This window comes from Pantherophis guttatus, chromosome 1, assembly GCF_059756535.1.
Source record: "Pantherophis guttatus breed Tessera chromosome 1, ASM5975653v1, whole genome shotgun sequence".
NCBI lineage: Eukaryota > Metazoa > Chordata > Lepidosauria > Squamata > Colubridae > Pantherophis > Pantherophis guttatus.
Window position 1 is genome coordinate 349,157,543 of NC_142063.1, and position 18,378 is coordinate 349,175,920.

The following is an 18,378-nucleotide window of genomic DNA, read 5'->3' on the forward strand; positions in this document are numbered from 1 at the left end:
AGTAACATGATCTGAGAATCTGGCTTCTCCACTGACTCTGCTTGTCAGAAGGTCACAAAAGGGGATCAGGTGACCCCGCAATCGTCATAATTACAAGTCAGTTGCCAAGCACCTGAATTCTGATCACGTCACCACGAATGCTGCAACGGTCATAAGTGTGAAAAACGGTCATATGTCTCCTTTTTCAGTGCCATTGTTACTTCAAATGGTCACTAAATGAACTGTTATAAGTTAAGGACTACCTGCATTGTGCTCTCTTAACTCTGGCTTAGCCTTTTCTGAGACCCCAAGCAAGAAAAAAACTGTTGAGTTACAGATGGTCCTTGACTTGTGACCATCTCGGCAAAGAAAAAAGTGACTTATGACCAGTTCTGACAGCTATAACCATTGCAGCCTTTACCTGGCCACCTGATCAAAATTTGCAATCTCCCCAGCCGCTTTCCAACAAACAAAGCCTGTTAGGGAAGCCATATTTGCTTAATGACCGTGTGACTCATTAACAGCCGCAACGAGAAGGTGTTTTTGTGAGCTGCGCTGCCCGGAGTCACAGATTGACACTTAGTGGCAGTTCTGGTCCCAGTTGCGATCATAACTCTGTAAGTCCTAAAAAGGCTTCCGCCCTCCCGGTGGGGGGAAAAGTGAGAGGCAGGGTTACGGAGGAACCATGCAGCCCAGATCGCTCGGGAGGGCGAAGGAGGGGTCTGGAGGGGTCGCCCTGCAAGGGCCAAGATGCCTCCCTGCAGTCCTCTCCTCCACAGAAAAGCCCCTCCCTCCCCCCTTCTGCTTTTCATGGGATGGGACCCCAGGGGGCTGACCCAGATACCGGGGGGGGGGGGGGGGAGCAACGGAAGGTCTCCAGCACATCCAGCTGGGTTGCTGTCATAATTCAGGGACAGGCTGCGGTGGAGACCCTGAGGGGGTGTACAGCTTTCGGCATCCCTGAGCAGGAAGGTCAGTCTTCCTGCCCCCCCCCACCCGGCAGGCAGATCTCTGGAATCCCCCACCCCCACCCCAACTCCTGGCTTCCCTGATGCCAGCCTCCAGCCGAGGGCAGGACGCCCCACCTGCAAAGGCCATCGGAAGTGGAATATGGGCTCCGTTCATCCCCTTCCCAACCGTCTTGAGGGGGGGTTGTTTTCCCAAATGGGCTCGATGGAAACGGGAGGTGCCCCTCCCTGCAACGTCCCTGCAGTGCTGGTGCGGCAGAGCCTCTGCCCGGAGGCGGACGTCACATGTGGGGTGGCGAGTGGCAGCTCCCTAGTCTATCACCGGGGGGGAGGGTGCGGGGGGGGCTCTTCTTCGGCAGTAATGTGAGGCTTAAGGAGGGCGCTCGACCTGCAACACACACACACACACCCCCGGGCAGCCAGTGAGCTAGAGGATGAAGCGGCAGTGTGCACGTACACACACACACACACAGACACACACAGACAGAGTGCGGCTTCTGCGCCAGGGGATGATGGTGCGAAGGGGTGTCAGGAGGCCGCCAGTGCACACCTTGACCCCCCCCCACTCAGCGAAGGGGGAATGATAACCCAAGGAGGAGCTGATAATACAGCCCAGCCCCCTTCAACACTGACAGCTCTCCCCCCCCCTCCCCCAGCCCAATTCTCTGTGATTTTGAGCCAATTCCATCCTGGGTGGACTTCAAAGTTAGCAGCATCTGGGACAGCAGCAGTTTCCATGGCAACCAAATCTGGAGTACTGCTCCGCCTAGGGAGCCGGCAGGCTGCTGCCCCTGCCCCCCCCCCCTCCGCAGTCAGCCAGCCAGCAAAGCGCCAGACATGCGAAGGCTCTGGGAAGAACCAGCCCCCCAACGTGGGGCAGGTGACCCCCTTTCCATCACTAGGGCCAGGCAGACAGAAGCCCACCCGGATGCAAGGGCAGGGGGCACTCGGACTGGGGCAGTTCTGGTGCCCTGCAAAGAGGAGCCGTTCAGAAGGGGTCCAAAGCCTTCCCGGCTCCGTCAGCTGGGATCAGGCGCTTTGGGGTGCCTCCCTGCCCCCCAACACCCATTTTGCCCCTTGGGTAGAAATCTTCCAAACAAATGAATTTCCCTCTCTCCCAACTGGCAAGCTGAAGAGCCCAGAAGGGGAGGGGCCATCTGGCCTGGCTCTCCATTCTGAGGGGCAGCCCACTCCCATGTAGGGATGACTTGGCATCTTTCCAGAGGCTGTGGGTAAGGGGTGCTGCTTCTCTACTCCCCTCTCTTTGAGGAGCCACGAAGCTCAGCCCCCACGGACCACATACGTACTCAGGCAGCTGTGGCCGTAGTGGACGAGGAAGTCCGCTCCCAAGGCGCGTGCGGTGAAGTCATCCACGCAGCAGGCCCCATAGGTCACGTCGCCCATCACCACGGCTTCTGCCCCGGTGAACCTGCAGGAGGAGAGGCAGAATTCACGTCCTGTCCTGCTCAGCCTCCCCCCCGTCCCCACAGCGGGTCCTGCTGTGGCTGCACTGCCCCGGCACTGTTATCGCTCCCGGAGTGGCCCAGGGTTTCCAGCCCACTTCAGTCCGGTGGCTCTCCTGCCTCCCAGCCGGGAGGGGGAGCGGGGGCGGGAGGAATGTGGGGTCCTTGGTGCTGTCTAAGCATGGCTGGCTGGGGAATTATGGGAGTTGAAGTCCGCAGGTGTTAAAGGGGCCCAGGTTGGACACCCCTGATTCAAGGGAAGGGAAGGGCAGCTTCTCAGCCAAGGAAAACAAGGGTTTGCTCACTAGCAATCCAGCCAATTCCAGATAAAAAAACTCCTCTTCAGGTCTTTTGCCCCACAAGGCCCCAAAGAGAGAAGGGCCGGGACCCCATGACCGAGGTGACTCCTCCACCCCCTGAAGGGAGCAAGAGTGGGGTCTTCCATCCAAAGCAAAGGTCTAGAAATAAGGCCAGGAAGGACCGAGGCTCCACTCGGGTGCAGCCCCTCTCCTGGGGGAACCCACCCTCCTCAAGGACCCAGAGCAAAGAAGGGCCTGGCGGCCATGGCACCACCTCTCCTCCTCCCCCCCACTGGCAGAGGCCCCGCCGGCAGCCCAGGCATTGGGGCTCCCCTGGCCACACCTCTCCTTTCCTCTCCACCAAACAGACTGCCCATTCTGGCTGCAAGGGAAACAGAGGGCCTGCGGGTGTGCCAGCAGCAGAAGGTCAAAGGGAGGATGGCCGAGATGCCCATCTGACCACCACAACTCAAGCGAGGCAGACACTCTGCCACCCAGCCAACTCCAGATCAGATGATCCCCAAATATGTGCCTTGCACTGGCATGTGCAGCTGGGGGACCCCAAAATACAGGCGGCTGTTGGCCAGGCCAGAGCACAGAGCACTGACTGGGGGCACAAAGGGTCCTTCATCCCCAGAGCCCTGGACTCCAGCTCACAAGGTAAAAAGGGTGGCAAGGTAAGCAGGGAGTTGGACTAGAAGACCTCTGAGGTCCCTTCCAGTCCTAGGATTCTATGTTCCAAGATGGGAGGGTGAAATTCCCGCAAGGCCCAGCCTGTGCAAACACACACACCCCACAAAAAAAAAACCCCACTCTAAACCACAGAAGGCGATCTGAGCCCAGGCCGTTAATGGGGAGAGGAGAGGAAAAGGGAAGCCTTTCCAGATGGAACCCGGGGCCAGGAAGCTCCCTGCCAAAAGGAAGCAAGGGCTGAGCATCTCTGGCACCCCAGTGGCCACACCGACCCGAGGGGCCTGCCCTGCGGCTGGACCCGGGGCCGTTCTGAGGGAGAAGGCCAGGACAGAGCCTGGAAGCCGGGGACGCCAGGCCACCTTTCCTGCCACGAAGCAGGCAGAGAAGCCGAGCGGAATCTGTGGAATCCGTGCAGGGCTGCCAGGAGTTTGGCTGCTTCCTGAGGCAGCAAATTTGGGTGACCAACCTGGGGGTCAAATGGGGACAGCAGTTGCTGCTCTTCTTTTCAGCACCTCCAATCTGCCCTCCCCCTCCCCCTCCCCCTCCCGGGCATCACATGGCCCTCCGCTTCACCCTCTGCCTCCCCTGCCTGGTATGGAGTGAAATTTCAAAAAACTGCCCCCCTCCCGGTTCCTCCTTCTAAATCATGAGTGTCCATCTTTGGCCACTTTAAGACCTGTGGACTTCAACTCCCAGAATTCCCCAGCCAGCATAAGAGAGCATCTCCAGTTGAGGAATTCTGGGAGTTGACGTCCACAGGTCTTAAAGTGGCCAAGGCTGGACACCCTGCTCTAAATCCTGCCACTTGCTGGCTTAAGGGAGAGCTCCCAGAGAGCCTCCAGCAATAGCAGCAGTCAATCTGGGGGGAAGACAATGAGGGGAGACCGTGGTTGAAGGCATCTGGCCAAACCAAAGGAGGCCGAGTAGAGGTGGAGAGGGGAGGAAACGGTCAAAGTGCTTGCCAGGAGAATCCAAATTGGCCGGAGGCTGACCGGGCTGAGCCAAACCCGTCCTCAGTTCTGCTGCCCTTCCAGAAGCTTCCTTGTGCCCCTCCCACACCCACCGTGGGTTCAGCAGCCATAAAGTTTGTCCTCATCTTGCAATCATTCGTTTAGTGACCGTTCAAAGCTACAGAGGCATGGAAAAGTGACTTACAACCAGTCCTCGCACTTATGACCATTGCAGCATTCCCATGATCAAAATTCAGGCACTTGGCAACTGGCGTGGACTTAGGACAGCTGCCCCGTGGGGGAAGGGATGTGTGTCACGTGATCGCCATTTATGAGTCTCCCAGGCAGCTTCCCAAAAGTCAGCAGGGAAGCTGGATTCACTTCAAACTGCATGATTTAACAACTGCACTGATTTGCTTAACAACCGTGGCAAAAAGGACATAAACTGGGCAACTCATTTAGCAACTGCCTTGCTTAGCAACGGAAATTCTGCTCTCAAGTATGGCCCCCCGCCCAGAAGAGAGCCCTGGGGGAGGTTAAAGGGCAGCAGTGGGGGAGGGGACAGGAGACTCTGGCACTGCAGAGGACATTTTGTGAGAGTGCCCGCGAAGGGGTCAAAGGCCAGAGGGCCACGATCCTCCCGCTGACCTGAAGGCTTTTCCTAAACACCCAGAGGGTGTGAAAGCCAGTTCCTTGCCCACAAGGCCGTGGGGCCATGGACCCAGCTCCTTCTCAGCCTGGCCTACCTCAAAGGGCTGTGGGGCGGGAGGGGGACAGGAGGAGGGAGCAGTGAGCAGCCTGGAGCTCCTGCAGGAGAGGCAGAAAAGACCTTTAATGAATAGAATAAAACTCATCCAGGCCTTAATGGGGCAGATGCTCCAGAAAGGAGACCCACAAAAGGAGCCCTTCCTGGGCCAGGAAAAGGGGGCCTGGGGAGGGGGCTGGTTCCTTCCCAGTCTCCAGAGAAGAGGGGGGGCTCAGGAGCCCTCGGCTGCTGCTGCTGCTTCACTTCAGATAAAAGGATCTGGATAATCAGCCTCCTTTGAAGTCAAGATATGAAAGAGGCCCCTCGCTGGGCAGGCGGCTCCCCAAAGCACCGCAGCATTGGGGGCAGATGGCTCCAGTGGCAGCCCCCAGGGAAGATCAGCCCCCCCCCTCCCTCAAACCACAAGCCCCCCTCCCGGACTCACTCAGCCCCTGGACAGGCAGAGCTGAAGGGCTGCATTGCATCCCACATGCAGGAGGCTGGGGTGAGGAGTCCCCCCAAGAAATGCATGAATGCCAAACTGCCCCCAAGACACCTTCCCCATGCCCCCTCCACACTCACCTTTCAACAATGTCGGCAAGGGTGCAAGCAAACATCAGGAGCCCCTCCGGCATCTGCAGCGCCACTGCAAGGAAGGGGGGGGGCAGAGGAGGCTCATCAGGGTCTCAGAGCAGCTCCACAACCCAGCCCCCCCCCCTAGGAGTTGGGGCTCCCTTTCCCCCAGCAGGGCTCCACCCCACCCCCAGGGGTGACTCTCAGCATGCTGCCAGGCCCACCCAACTCCCGCCTCTGCCAAGTGGGGACTCTGGAAGCTGGCAGAAGCTGAACTCCCCCTGCATGGAGAATGAAGGGGACCTGGGAAGACTCCCTGGCTGGGGATTCTGGGTGCTGCAGTCCCACCTGAGAGCATCAGTTCAGGGGGTGGGTGGGGAGAGGTTGCAGCTCAGGGACAGAGTCCTCCTCAGAGGCCGAAGGGTGGCCCAGTTCTGGAGTTCTCCAGGATGAGCTGGCTCAAGAGAAGCCCTGGCACCAGCCCAGAGAGGAGAGGAGCTGAGTGACAGGATGGCATCCGGCTCTGCTGCAGGCGAGATTCAGACAGCAGGCAGGCAAGAGAAGCTCTGCCAGGCATGCCCAGATCCCTGGCATAGCCCCGAATCCAGATGCCCACTCTGGCCTCTGGTCCTTTCTGGCCAGCTGAGAGATCAGGAAGAGGGCAAAAGTGCTGCCCTGCCAGTCACCCACAGCTGGGCACGCAGAGCCGGGAGCCCCCTGGTGCCACCACCTCCTGTCACCCACTTCGTGAGAACCACGCAGCATCCTAAGCAGAGAAGCCACTCTCTGGCAGGATGCAGATTGCCTGGGCAAGGGCTCTGCAGCCAGCTCTCCTTGGCACGTGTGGCAGCAGTCAGCCCCTCCGCACGTGGCTCCGTGTGGCTTATCCCCACCTGCGGGGGCCACCCACTTTCTCCAGAGCAGCCATCCACGGAGCTGAGGCAGGCAACAGGAGCTGAGCTTCCATGCAGGGATACTTCAGCCCCCACTCCCCATGGGCAAAGTGGGACTGGGGGGGTCTCCCAGATGCCCTCCCCAATGTGCAGAGCATCCCTCCCCCGCCCCAAGGCACTCACCCCTCCTGGCTTGGGCCTGACGAACCCGCCACACCGTTTTGTAGACCTCAAAGTTGTAGTTGTGAGGGAGGCGTCCCACGGCGTCCTGGAGCTCCGGATCAGAGAGAATCTCCTGGGGGATGTGGTGGACCACTCGGCGGGGGGCTCGCCTGGCTGCAGGAGGGCAGAAGTGATCCTAAGGGCCACGCGAGGGGGAAACCGAGCTCACACACCAGCTCCCTCCGTCCCTCCCCACTTCATTCCGAGTGCCATTGCTTGGCAAGGAGAGAAGCCGGGGCAGATGGCCGGAGGTCCCTCCTGGCCATTTATGCTTTGACACTCAGCCCCAAGAGCAGCCGAGGGAGCCGGGCTGCTCAGACCAATGCCCCCCCCCCCACAATGAAGCAGATGCCTCTCGAAGTCCCCCAGGCCGTAAAGGGGACCAGGCCCGCCTCCCCCCCCGCCCCCCCGGCAGTGGCTGTCTCTGGATGCTGATAAATTATAAAGCCATCCAGCCAAGGGTCCCTGAGGCGGCAGCTGCTGGCGCAGCCTCTGTGCACCACACAAATGCAAGGCTGGATTACAGGGGGGGGGGGGGGGCTTCGTATCACAGACTAGTCTCACAGGCCAATCCTGACCAGCTCGAGGTTAACTCAAATCTTCTGTCCTTCTGAGGACCCAAATTGTTGCGGGCAAGAGGTGAATCGCTCAGAGAGGGCTGGAAAACACTGTGAAGTGGTATATCAGTCTGAGGGCTACTGCTATTGTAGGCCTCCTAGCCCTATGACGTGTGTGTGACAGACGACACGCCATGCCAGAGGAGAACCAGAGGGCCTCAGTCTCAACGAAGGAGAATATTTGTAGCTCAGGGTTGAAACGAGGGGTCCTCAGTGGGGCTTAGACAGCACAAAGGACCCCTCGGCCTCTCCCATCCGGATGGCTCCTGACTGCCCAGGAAAACTCCCGCAGAGGAATGCCAATCGCTTTGGCAATGCGAGGAATGAAGCTGCCTGGAGGGGGTCTTTGGGCTGGACTCCTCCCTGCGGGAGAGGAAGAGGATGGTCCCCAGGACCGAAGCAGAAGGCAGCAGAGGGTCTTCCACAAAGGATGATGCCCTTGTCTTTCCTGGGCTGGCAGGGCCTTGCCCTGAGTGGTCCCTTACAGTCCGGAGGGCAGCAGGGAGGATTGGGGGCCGAGGGGAGGGAAAGGCAGATGGGCCACAGCCAGCAGGAGCTAAAAGACATTTCAAGCGGGATGTTGGCACCGCCACCTACGGTTCCAGAAGGGTCAGTGGGCCTGGGTCTTCCAAGTGGCTCCCCCAGCCCCTTCCCCCTTTGGCACGGGTGTGTTGGCGTTCTGTGAATCAGCAAAGCAACAGCCTTACGGAGGATGGCAGTTGGCAGGGAAGGCTCTCCAAAGGGAAGGAGAGAAGGAGGAAGGGGGGAGGGAGAGAAGAAATTGGGGGGGGGGACTGGGGACTGACTGTTGCATGGCAGTGCCCCAGAGACAACAGGCTCCGGAGGAAGGCAAGCAGAGACTGGCTCTTTTGCCAACCAACAGGGAGAGAATGGTGAACCCGAATTCCGAGCAAGCTGTCTGGGCAAAGCTGCGGGGAGCAGAGAGGCAGGGCGAAGCCCATTCACCCATGTGGCCCAGCCATGGGAACCACCATTCCCTGGCCCTTTGCCAGTTGGGAATGAAAAAGGGAGAGGGGGCAAAAAGTGGCAATTAGCCAAGAAAAGGAAGGAAAGGGGAACCAAGAGATCCGGGGAGCAGAAGCAGAAGCAGAAGAGAAAGGGGGGGGGATGGAGGGGGGAGTGGGCTTTAGCATCAGGGAAGGGCCGAAACTTCTCTCAGAAAGAATCAACTGGGGCCATCCAGACCCCTGGGGCCTGGACTTATGACCACAATGGAGCCCAAAATTTCTGTCAAGTGAGACATTTGTTAAGTGAATTTTGCCCCATTTTATGACTTTTCTTGCCAGAGTTGTTAAATGAATCAATGCAGTTTTTAAACATCTCCACCCCGGACCACCCCAATGATGCCCTTGAAGTGATGTCCTGGTGCCTGGAGGCCGTGCGGATCTGGATGGGGAGAAACAGACTCAGGCTCAACCCATCCAAGACCGAGTGGCTGTGGTTTCCGACATCCCGATATAGTCAGTTGGTGCCATCACTGACTATTGGGGGCGAGTCACTGGCCCCCACGGATAGGGTTCGCAACTTGGGTGTCCTCCTGGACTCACGGCTGTCTTTAGAAGAGCACATGACGGCCGTGGCCAGAGGGACTTTTTATCAGGTCCGCCTGATTCGCCAGTTGCGTCCCTTTCTGGATCGGGACTGTTAAATACGGTCACTCATGCTCTCGTTACTTCCCGCTTGGACTACTGCAATGCTCTCTACATGGGGCTCCCCTTGAGGAGCACCCGGAGGGTCCAGAATGCGGCCGCGCGGGTGGTTATGGGAGCGACGTGGCGCTCCCATGTGACCCCCCTCCTGCGCGAGCTGCACTGGCTCCCGGTGGTCTTCCAAGTGCGCTTCAAGGTTTTGGTTACCACCTTTAGAGCGCTCCATGGCATCGGACCGGGGTATCTACGAGACCGCCTTCTGCTACCAATAGCCTCTCACCGACCAGTACGCTCCCATAGAGAGGGGCTCCTCAGGGTGCTGTCGCCCAAACAGTGTCGACTGGCAGCCCCCAGGGGGAGAGCCTTCTCTGTGGGGGCACCTACCATCTGGAACGAGCTCCCCCCAGAGATACGGAAGATCCCGGACCTGCACACGTTTCGCCGTGCTCTCAAAACTTTTCTATTTCAGCAAGCTGGCCTGGCCTAACTCCCATCTTTTTAAATTTTTTAAATTTTTTAATTTGTGATTTTATAAATTGGGTGTTTTAATCTGTGTTTCGGCCGAAATATTTAATAATTTTAAGGGATTTTTTAAATATTTGTATTATCTGTATTTTATCTTGGCTGTTCACCGCCCTGAGTCCTTCGGGAGTAGGGCGGTATAGAAATTTGATTAATAAATAAATAAATAAACTGGTAACACGGTTATTAAGTGAATGGAGCTTCCCCACTGATTTTACTTGTAAGAAGGTGACAAAAGGGGATCCCATGATCCTGGGACCCTGCAGCCCTCACAAATATGCGTCAAGCATCTGAATCAGTGGCCAAGTGCCTGGATTTTGATCCCATGATGATGGGGATGCTACAAAGGTTGTAAGTATGAAAAATGGTCATAAGTCACTTTTTTCAGTGGCGTTGTAACTTTGAACGGTCACTAAATGAACTGTTGTAAGTCGAAGATTGTCAGGAATTATGGTTGTAAATTGTATTGGTCATTAAACATCATGTGGCCAACCAAATTTTATGACATTTTTGCAGTAGTTATTAGCAAATCATCATGGTTGTTAACCAACCTTCATTGTCATTAAACCAGAAATAAACAGTTTTCTACCAGAAAAAGAGAGTCAATTGTGGTCTTGTCACCACAGGGTCTGCAAACAGCCACAGTTGCAGGTCAGTTGCCGAGTGTCCAGAATGTGATCACGTGACCTGAAGCCACCAAACTCTGAATCTGGGTCCCAAGTATCATTTTTGAGGCCATGGTAACTTTGGTTGCTAAGCAATCAGTTGTACAACAAGGACTGCTTCTGCAGGTAGTCTTTGACTTACAACAGTTCATTTAGCGACTATTCAAAGTTACAACAGAAAAAAGTGACTTATGACCATTATTCACACTTTCGATCCCATGGTCACATAATCAAACCTCAGACGCTTGGCAACCGACTCACATTTATGACGGCTGCAGTGCCCTGGGGTAATGCAATCCCCTTTTGCAGCCTGCTGACAAGCAAACTCAATGGGGAAGCCAAATTCACTTAACCACCACGTTACTACCAGTAACAACTGCAGGAATTCACTTAGCAACTATGGTTAAGAATGGTCGTAACTTGGGGCAAAACTCACTTAACTAGTGTCTCACTTTGCAATGGAAATTTTGAGCTCAATTGTGGTCGTAAGTCGAGGATTCCCTGTATAGAGAAACAGGAGTCCACAGGGTGACGGGAGAAGAAAAGAAGAACGGAGAATCAGGAAGAATCAGAGACGAATATGGGCCGGTGGGGAATTGCGCAACATTCCAAATAATAAGATCCAGAGTGAAAATGATTCTGTCAGGGGACTGAATGGATGGCCGGAAAGAAGGAAAGGCAGCAGGGCCCTTTACAGACTCAGAGAGAGAGGCAGCCCTTTGGCGTGGGTCTCCTTAGAAAAGGCCCCTCTCTCTCTTTTCAAAGGCTCTGCTGAGGGGCACAAGGCACGAGAATTAACTTGGGTAGGGTTAAGGTGAGGTGGTGGGGAACTATGACCCTTCCACTCCCAGAATTCCTGAGCCAGAATGGAATTCTGGGACTTGAAGTCACAAGTCATTAAAAGAGCCGTAGTTCCCCACCCCTGATGTAGAAGCACAATTGGGCTGATTCTTTATGAGAAAACCAACTTCTGCTTCAGCAAAGGAGTCAAGGACCAGGAAACCGCCAGAGGAGACCCATGGTAGTCTGTGGTGGCAAAGGAGCAGGAGGAATCCGGCGGCCCCTTTGCCGACGCACCAACCCGATTCAAAGAGGGAGACAGGCTGCTCTTCAGTCCAACCCCCCAATCTTCAATGAGGCTGGAGGTAAAAACATAGTTGCAGGAATTGGGCATGTCGAATCCAGTGAAAAGAAGGACCTGGGGGGGGGGGGAGACGGGACATGATAGCAGCTTTGAGGGGCTGTCAGGGAGGAGCGGAGGGGGTCAACCTATTTTCCCAAGCACCTGAATGCAGGACAAGAAGCAATGGATGGAAACTAAGCAAGGAGAGAAGCAACCTGTAACTCAGGAGAAATTTCCTAATAGTTGGAACAATTGATCAGTGGAACGGCTTGCTTCCAGAAATGGTGGGTGCTTCATCACTGGAGATTTTTTAGAAGAAACTGGGCAGCCATTTGTCTGAAATTGTGATATAGACTAGTGTCTCCTGCTTGAGCAGAGGGTTGGACTAGAAGATCTCCAGGGCCCCTTCCAACTCTGTTATTCTGTATCCCCAGGACAGTGGGGAGTTAGGCGAGCACAAAGCGTCATAAGGGTAGCTAAAGCAACTCCATTTTAACATTCCCTGGAATTTGGAAGAGAAAAACTTTCAGGGCAAGAAACGAGTAGAACACCCGTCACTACCAGGCAGGCTGCAATTGGTGCCCACTCAGGTCCTGTGCTGAGGACATCAGTTCATAAGACATGAGGATGAGGCAGGAAAACAAGAAATGGGGAAAGTTAAAAGAGGCAGAGAAAACGCAGAGCAATTCTGATGGCGATAAAATACTGATAGTACAGTGGTCTAAGCACCCTGTTATTAACACAGCTGCCTGCAATTACTGCTGGTTCGAATCTCTCCAAGGCTCAAGGTTGACTCAGCCTTCCATCCTTTCTAAGGTAGGTAAATTGAGGACCCAGTTTATGGGGGGCAATAAGCTGACTTTGTATAAAGATACAAAAGTATGAAGGCTATTGCTTAATGCATTGTAAGCCGCCCCGAGTCTCCGGAGAAGGGCGGCATATAAATCAAATTTAAAAAAAAAACTGATTTGGAACTCAAAGAACTTAGCAAAACACCACTGGCTAAATGAAATTAAAAATGCCAAGTGGATTAAATTACTGGGGGTGAAACAGACTTGAAGATAAAGCTATAAATTAAGGGTGTCCAAACTTGGCAACCTTAAGACCTGTGGACTTCAACTCCCAGAATTCCCTAGCCAGCTTGCTGGGGAATTTTGGAAGTTGAAGTCCACAAGCTTTGCTGGCTAAGGAATTCTGGGAGTTGAAGTCCACAGGTCTTAAAATTGCCAAGGTTGGACACCCCTGCTATAAATATTACCATCCAAGGAAGAAATAGATGAGAAAGAAAATTATAAATGCCACGAGAAAGCTGAAAGGGCTACAGGTGTCGTTGCTGTAACTGGAGAAATATTAAAATCATGGATGCGGTTTGCTTGCAGAGAGGCGGTGTGACACATTCAGAGAGTGTGTGTGTGTGTGTGTGACATCAACTGGGTCTGTGCCTGATGATTACAAGAATGTCAATTTGTTCCCCTACACAAAGAGAAGCATAGCAACAGGCAGCACAAACTCTCCAAGTGGATTATTACTTTGCCACCCATGAGTGGGAAGCCATTTGCAGAATCCCGACTGGAAGGGCCCAGAAGGGGAGTTTAGGCCGATTTAGATAAAACGCAGAATAAAATGTATAAACTTGAATTGTGGGAATTAACACTTGGCCGCTGCATGTAGCAAAAGTTTAGGTTGGAGATACAGCATGGATGAAAACAAACGGAGTATTTAGTAAATGGCTCAGTGAACTGAGGACAAGTACATCTGACCGAATATGTCAGGGAGCTGTGGATAAAGCCATCAATGTGGTTCTGATGCTCTTACAGGGATTAATGAATTAAGATTTGTATGGCCAACCACTCACTCTCAGAGACTCTGGGGGGCTTACAAGCTTCTATACAGGCTAAGAACCTGGGTGATTTGCAGGGAAGGTTAGACTGTTCCCTGACATCTAATCAGCAGTTCGGTGGTTCGAATCCCTAGTACAGGCCCCCTGCGTGAGCAAGGGGTTGGACTAGATGACCTCCAAGGTCCCTTCCAACTCTGTTACTGTTACGCCCAGCCTTGGGAGGAACTTGGTCGGCTGGGGAATTCTGGGAGCTGAAGTCCACAGGACTGGAAGTTTCAAGATTGGACGCCCTGGGACAGGGTCTCCCACTCGAGCAGAGGGCTGGACTAGAAGACCTCCAAGGGCCCTTCCAATCCTGTTATTCTGGGGTTTCCTTTGGGGGAGGGGGATAAAGCCCGCGGCGTCTCTCTCTCTGCCAACGGGGAGCCCACCGCCCCAAAGCCTCCTGCCTCCCCTCCCCTCCCCGAAGCCCCCCTCCCCACCCCGGGGGCCCGCTCACCCGCCGCCAGCGCCTGTTCCTGGGGGCCGCCGCCGCCTCCCTCCCCGGCCGCCGCCATGGCCGCCGCGCCCACGTGGAGCCGCCAAGGCAGCGCCAATCGAGCGCCACTCGAGCGGGGAGCCAGGCCGGCCAGAGGAGCGCCGAGCCGCCGATGGGCGGGGGCGACGGGCTCCTGAGCGCGCACAGAGCGCCTTCGCGGCCGCCGGGGAAGAAGGAGGGGCCGGGCCTCCCCCCCCCATCGTTCCCGCGGCGGCCGCTGCTGCTGCTGCTTGGGGACTACAGCTCCCATGGTCCCCGCCCGCGGGCCGTCCACGGAGGGTGAAGTTCGGCTGGGGGCTTTGGGGGAGTCAGCCGGCCTCGCCTGGGTAGTACCCGCGGGGGGGGGGGCTCTCCTTGAGGGGCGGGGCTGGACCCGACGGTGCTTCCCTCCCTGTGGCCCCGCAATCCTGGCGGCGGCCAAAGGGTCTTCCGGGCCGGCTCATCCGCGGAGAAGCGCCCCTTTGCTGGGGATCCCAAAGGCGGGAGGGGAGGGGAGGGGAGGTGCCCCCCGTGGATCCCCCCACCTGCAGGCTGCGGTTCCGCAAGGCTTGGGGCGGGAGACCCTCTTTCCTGAGAAGCAGAGCCCCGGGGTGGGGGGTGGGGGGGGCCGGTTGAGCAGCCCCAGGAAGCAAGGTGGAGGTCCGTCTCCAATTCTGCCTCTGGAATCCTAGGCTGGAAATGCCCGTAGAGCTCTTCAGTCAGCCTGGCTTTGCTCATCTCCAGCAGCTGAGCAGCTCTGAGGTAGATCTTGGTTGGGGAGTGGAGAAACCTCTCCTAAGGGGGTCTCTCTCTCTCTCTCTCTCTCTCTCTCTCTCTCTCTCTCACACACACACACACACACACACACACACACACACACACACACACACACACACACACACACGGACGATTCCTCTCAGTGTTATTTTGCTCTTTGATTTGTTATGTTTTATGTAATTCATTTGATTTAGGCACTTCCCAATTCCAGGCCAACGCTGGGCAGCTCATTACGGACTAAAATACAATATGTGTATGGGAAGAAACGAAAAACAAGCTAAAGAAGGGAACAAATTTTAAAAAAATAGAGAACAAAATGGTAAATCCAGCCAAAACATGTAGAACAGCATCCCTCTCCCCCCCTCTCCGAGATTCAGGCAGTGTCCAATTTCATGGGATTTTGGGAAGCCTTGAAGACCTTCCCTGGCTGGGGGTTAATGTGTGTGGGGGGTGTGGGGCTGGCTTCATTGCCTGAGCCCCTGTTGTACTGGTTTTTTTTCATTAAATCTACGGTCTATGCCTTAGTATGGTCTGGCTATCATTTATGGATTTTGTAAACTGCCCAAGATTCTTCTGGAAGAGACAGTTATATTAAATGAAATTATATGTAGCAACACCCCCCTATACAAGGGTGCCAGCCCCTGCCCCAAAACCTGGGAGAAGATCCAGGCCTTTAAGGCCCTCCAGTGCCCCCGGATGAAAGCTGTCTGCATTCCTTGGGGAGCCTCATTCCAGAGGACAGTGACGGAACAGGGTGCTTCCAGGGCCCCAAAGTACGGTGCTGTTTAACCCAAGGGATCTGGGGAGCACCAGCCACCTCAGCTTCAATCCACAGGGCAGACGCCATGGGAGACAGGCGCCCCTCAGTTAATCGGGCCCTGCGCCATGCAGTTGGCAGCTAGGCAGCTGGATGACATATAAAGGTAGTGTAGGAAGTTAGCACCACCACCCCTTTCCTAGAAGAATGAAATATTTTAGGATATATTAAAAAGGCAGAATATTATGTTTCCCTGGTTGAGAAATGGAGAAACATGTTTTAAAGACAAAGCTACTCCTACCTGGTTATTGGCCATGGACTATCACCTCCCTTTGATCTTTGATGTACTCGGTGAATGACCTTCGTGCCCTGCGAGACTCCCCCCTCTCGCAGGTCTGGCCCTCTTCGTTATCGAGGGCCTATCTTGATGACGGGCGTTGGAGCCCCGAGAGATGGCATGCGGCTAAGAAGAGTTTGAGGGGTTTTTTAAGTGGGTTTTTTAGTGAGTTTTTAACAAAAATTTTAAGGGGTTCGGGGGGGATTAGGGTGGGTTCTGGGGGAAATCCACCGGGTTCAAGACCAGCCTTAGCGAAGGGCTGCGACATTAGGGACGTAGAACCGGAGGTCGGGGAGGGGGTTGGAGTTCGATTTGAAGAGGGCTGTTCCATCAGCACAGTGAGTGGGAGGGGCAGATATGGCGGAAGCTGGGGACCATATCATGTGCGGGGAATGCGCACTCGCTATCTTAGAGCGATTGCGCATTCCGGTCCCCAATGCTTTTCTTGTTCCCCAGGTTGTCCAGATTCTCAGGGCCAGAGCCTCCGGCTGATGTTGTGCAACGCCAGGTCCGTTGTTAATAAAGCCCCCCTCATCCACGATCTTATTCAGGAGGGGGAGGCGGACCTGGCGGGCATTACGGAGACCTGGTTGGGCCAGGAGGGGGGAGTCCCCCTCGTGGATATATGCCCACCAGGCTTCCGTGCATTCCATCAGCCGAGGGCTCAGGGCAGGGGCGGGGGGGTGGCGGTTATTATAAAGGAAGGTCTGGATCCAAGGGAGACCACTGTTCCACAGATAGCCGGATGTGAGTCCCTCTTTGTGAAGTGGGGTCGTGGAGTACAGATGGGCCTGTTGGTCACGTACCTGGCTCCCTGCCACGTGGCAACGGCCCTGCCCGAGCTCCTTAACGTCATAGCCAAGGTGGCGGTGGGCACCCCCAGACTTGCCATCATGGGGGATTTCAACCTGCCATCTATCGGTGAAACGTCTGAGGTGGCTCGAGAGTTCATGGCTTCCATGACGGCCATGGACCTTACTCAGTTAATTCATGACCCCACTCACACAGGAGGACACACTCTGGACTTAGTTTTTGTCTCTGGTCAGTGGTTGAGTGGCCTTGATATAGGGGATATAGCCATCGAACCCTTGTCATGGTCTGACCACTCGCTCCTTCGACTGGACTTTCTAACCGCTGCACCCTGCCGCAGGGAGGCGGGACCGACCAGGTGGTTCCGCCCCAGGCGCCTGATGGACCCTGATAGGTTCCAGATGGAGCTTGGGCCATTTCCTGAGATTCTGGCTCATGACTCGGCCGAAGACCTGGTGGCCGCCTGGGATAGTGCGGCTGCCGGGGCCTTGGACCGAGTCGTGCCTTTGCGGCCTCTGACCCGGCACCGAACTCACCTAGCTCCTTGGTTTTCCGAGGAGCTTAGGGAGATGAAGCGCCGGAAAAGACGCCTGGAGAGTAGTTGGAGGACCAGCCGCTCCGAACCTGACCGAACACTGGTGAGGTCTCATATTAAGACCTACCTAGTGGCGATAAAAGCGGCGAAAACTAATTATTTTGCCGCTCTTATCGCGTCATCAGATAATCGCCCGGCCGCCCTGTTTAGGGTGACCCGCTCCCTCCTCCATCTGGAAGTGCGGGATGACCCCTTGCAGGGTCGAGCTGAGGATTTTGTGCAGTATCTGTATGACAAAATCGCTCAGATTCGGGAAGGGCTGGCCTCTGACTGGGTATGTCCAGATGGGATGACTGAGGCAGGTCTTGAGAGTGTTATCTGGGGGGAGTTCGATCCTGTGTTGACAGGGGGGCAGCGGTCGACCCCGAGGCACCTTGCTTGTGGGGTGCCACAAGGGTCGGTCCTCTCGCCCCTTCTGTTCAACATTTATGTAAAGCCGCTGGGTGAGATCATCCGTGGCTTCGGGGTGGAGTTCCATCAGTACGCTGATGACACCCAGCTGTACATCTCCACCCCAGGCCACCCCAATGATGCCCTTAAAGTGATGTCCCAGTGCCTGGAGGCCGTGCGGGCCTGGATGGGGAGAAACAGGCTCCAACTCAACCCCTCCAAGACCGAGTGGCTGTGGCTTCCGGCGTCCCGATATAGCCAGCTGACGCCATCGCTGGCTATTGGGGGCGAATCACTCGCCCCCACGGAGAGGGCTCGTAACTTGGGCGTCCTCCTGGACGCACGGCTGTCTTTAGAAGATCATTTGGCGGCCGTGGCCAGGGGGGCTTTTTATCAGGTCCGCCTGATACGCCAGTTGCGCCCCTTTCTAGATCGGGACTCCCTACGCACAGTCACTCAGGCACTCGTCACTTCCCGCCTGGACTACTGCAACGCTCTCTACATGGGGCTCCCCCTGGGGTGCACCCGGAGGCTCCAGCTGGTCCAGAACGCGGCCGCGCGGGGGATTTTGGGGGCGACGAGGCGCTCCCACGTGACACCTCTCCTGCGCGAGCTGCACTGGCTCCCGGTGGTCTTCCGGGTGCGCTTCAAGGTGTTGGTGACCACCTTTAAAGCGCTCCATGGCTTAGGGCCGGGGTACTTACGAGACCGCCTTCTGCCACCAATAGCCTCCCACCGGCCAGTACGCTCCCACAGAGTGGGCCTCCTCAGGGTGCCGTCCGCCAGACAATGTCGGCTGGCGACCCCCAGGGGGAGAGCCTTCTCTGTGGCGGCGCCCACCCTCTGGAACAACCTCCCCCCAGAGCTACGTACAATAACAGACCTCCGGATTTTTCGTCGGGCCCTAAAAACCCATTTATTTCAACTAGCTGGGCTGGCTTGAGTCAAATTTTAAACGGATTTTAAATTGGAA

At 55.8% G+C, this 18,378-nt stretch overlaps 1 protein-coding gene across 4 annotated transcripts in view; it reads right to left on the bottom strand.

Moving 5' to 3' along the window:
* Window positions 1-13,812, bottom strand: part of DPH1 (diphthamide biosynthesis 1) — a 36,774-nt gene extending 22,962 nt beyond the window's left edge. For 2 of the 4 annotated variants that reach the window (XM_087883494.1, XM_087883493.1), the window contains exons 1-4: window positions 13,722-13,799; window positions 6,747-6,899; window positions 5,680-5,743; window positions 2,255-2,376 (exon numbers count right to left, since the gene is read on the bottom strand). In XM_087883494.1, the coding sequence (XP_087739620.1) occupies window positions 2,255-2,376; window positions 5,680-5,743; window positions 6,747-6,899; window positions 13,722-13,779 (397 nt within the window). In that variant the 5' untranslated portion in view covers window positions 13,780-13,799. Of the gene's footprint in view, window positions 1-2,254; window positions 2,377-5,679; window positions 5,744-6,746; window positions 6,900-13,721 lie in introns of all 4 variants that reach the window. The other 2 variants (XM_034424492.3, XM_034424494.3) reach the window with 2 other exon arrangements.
* Window positions 13,813-18,378: the final 4,566 nt, after the last annotated feature.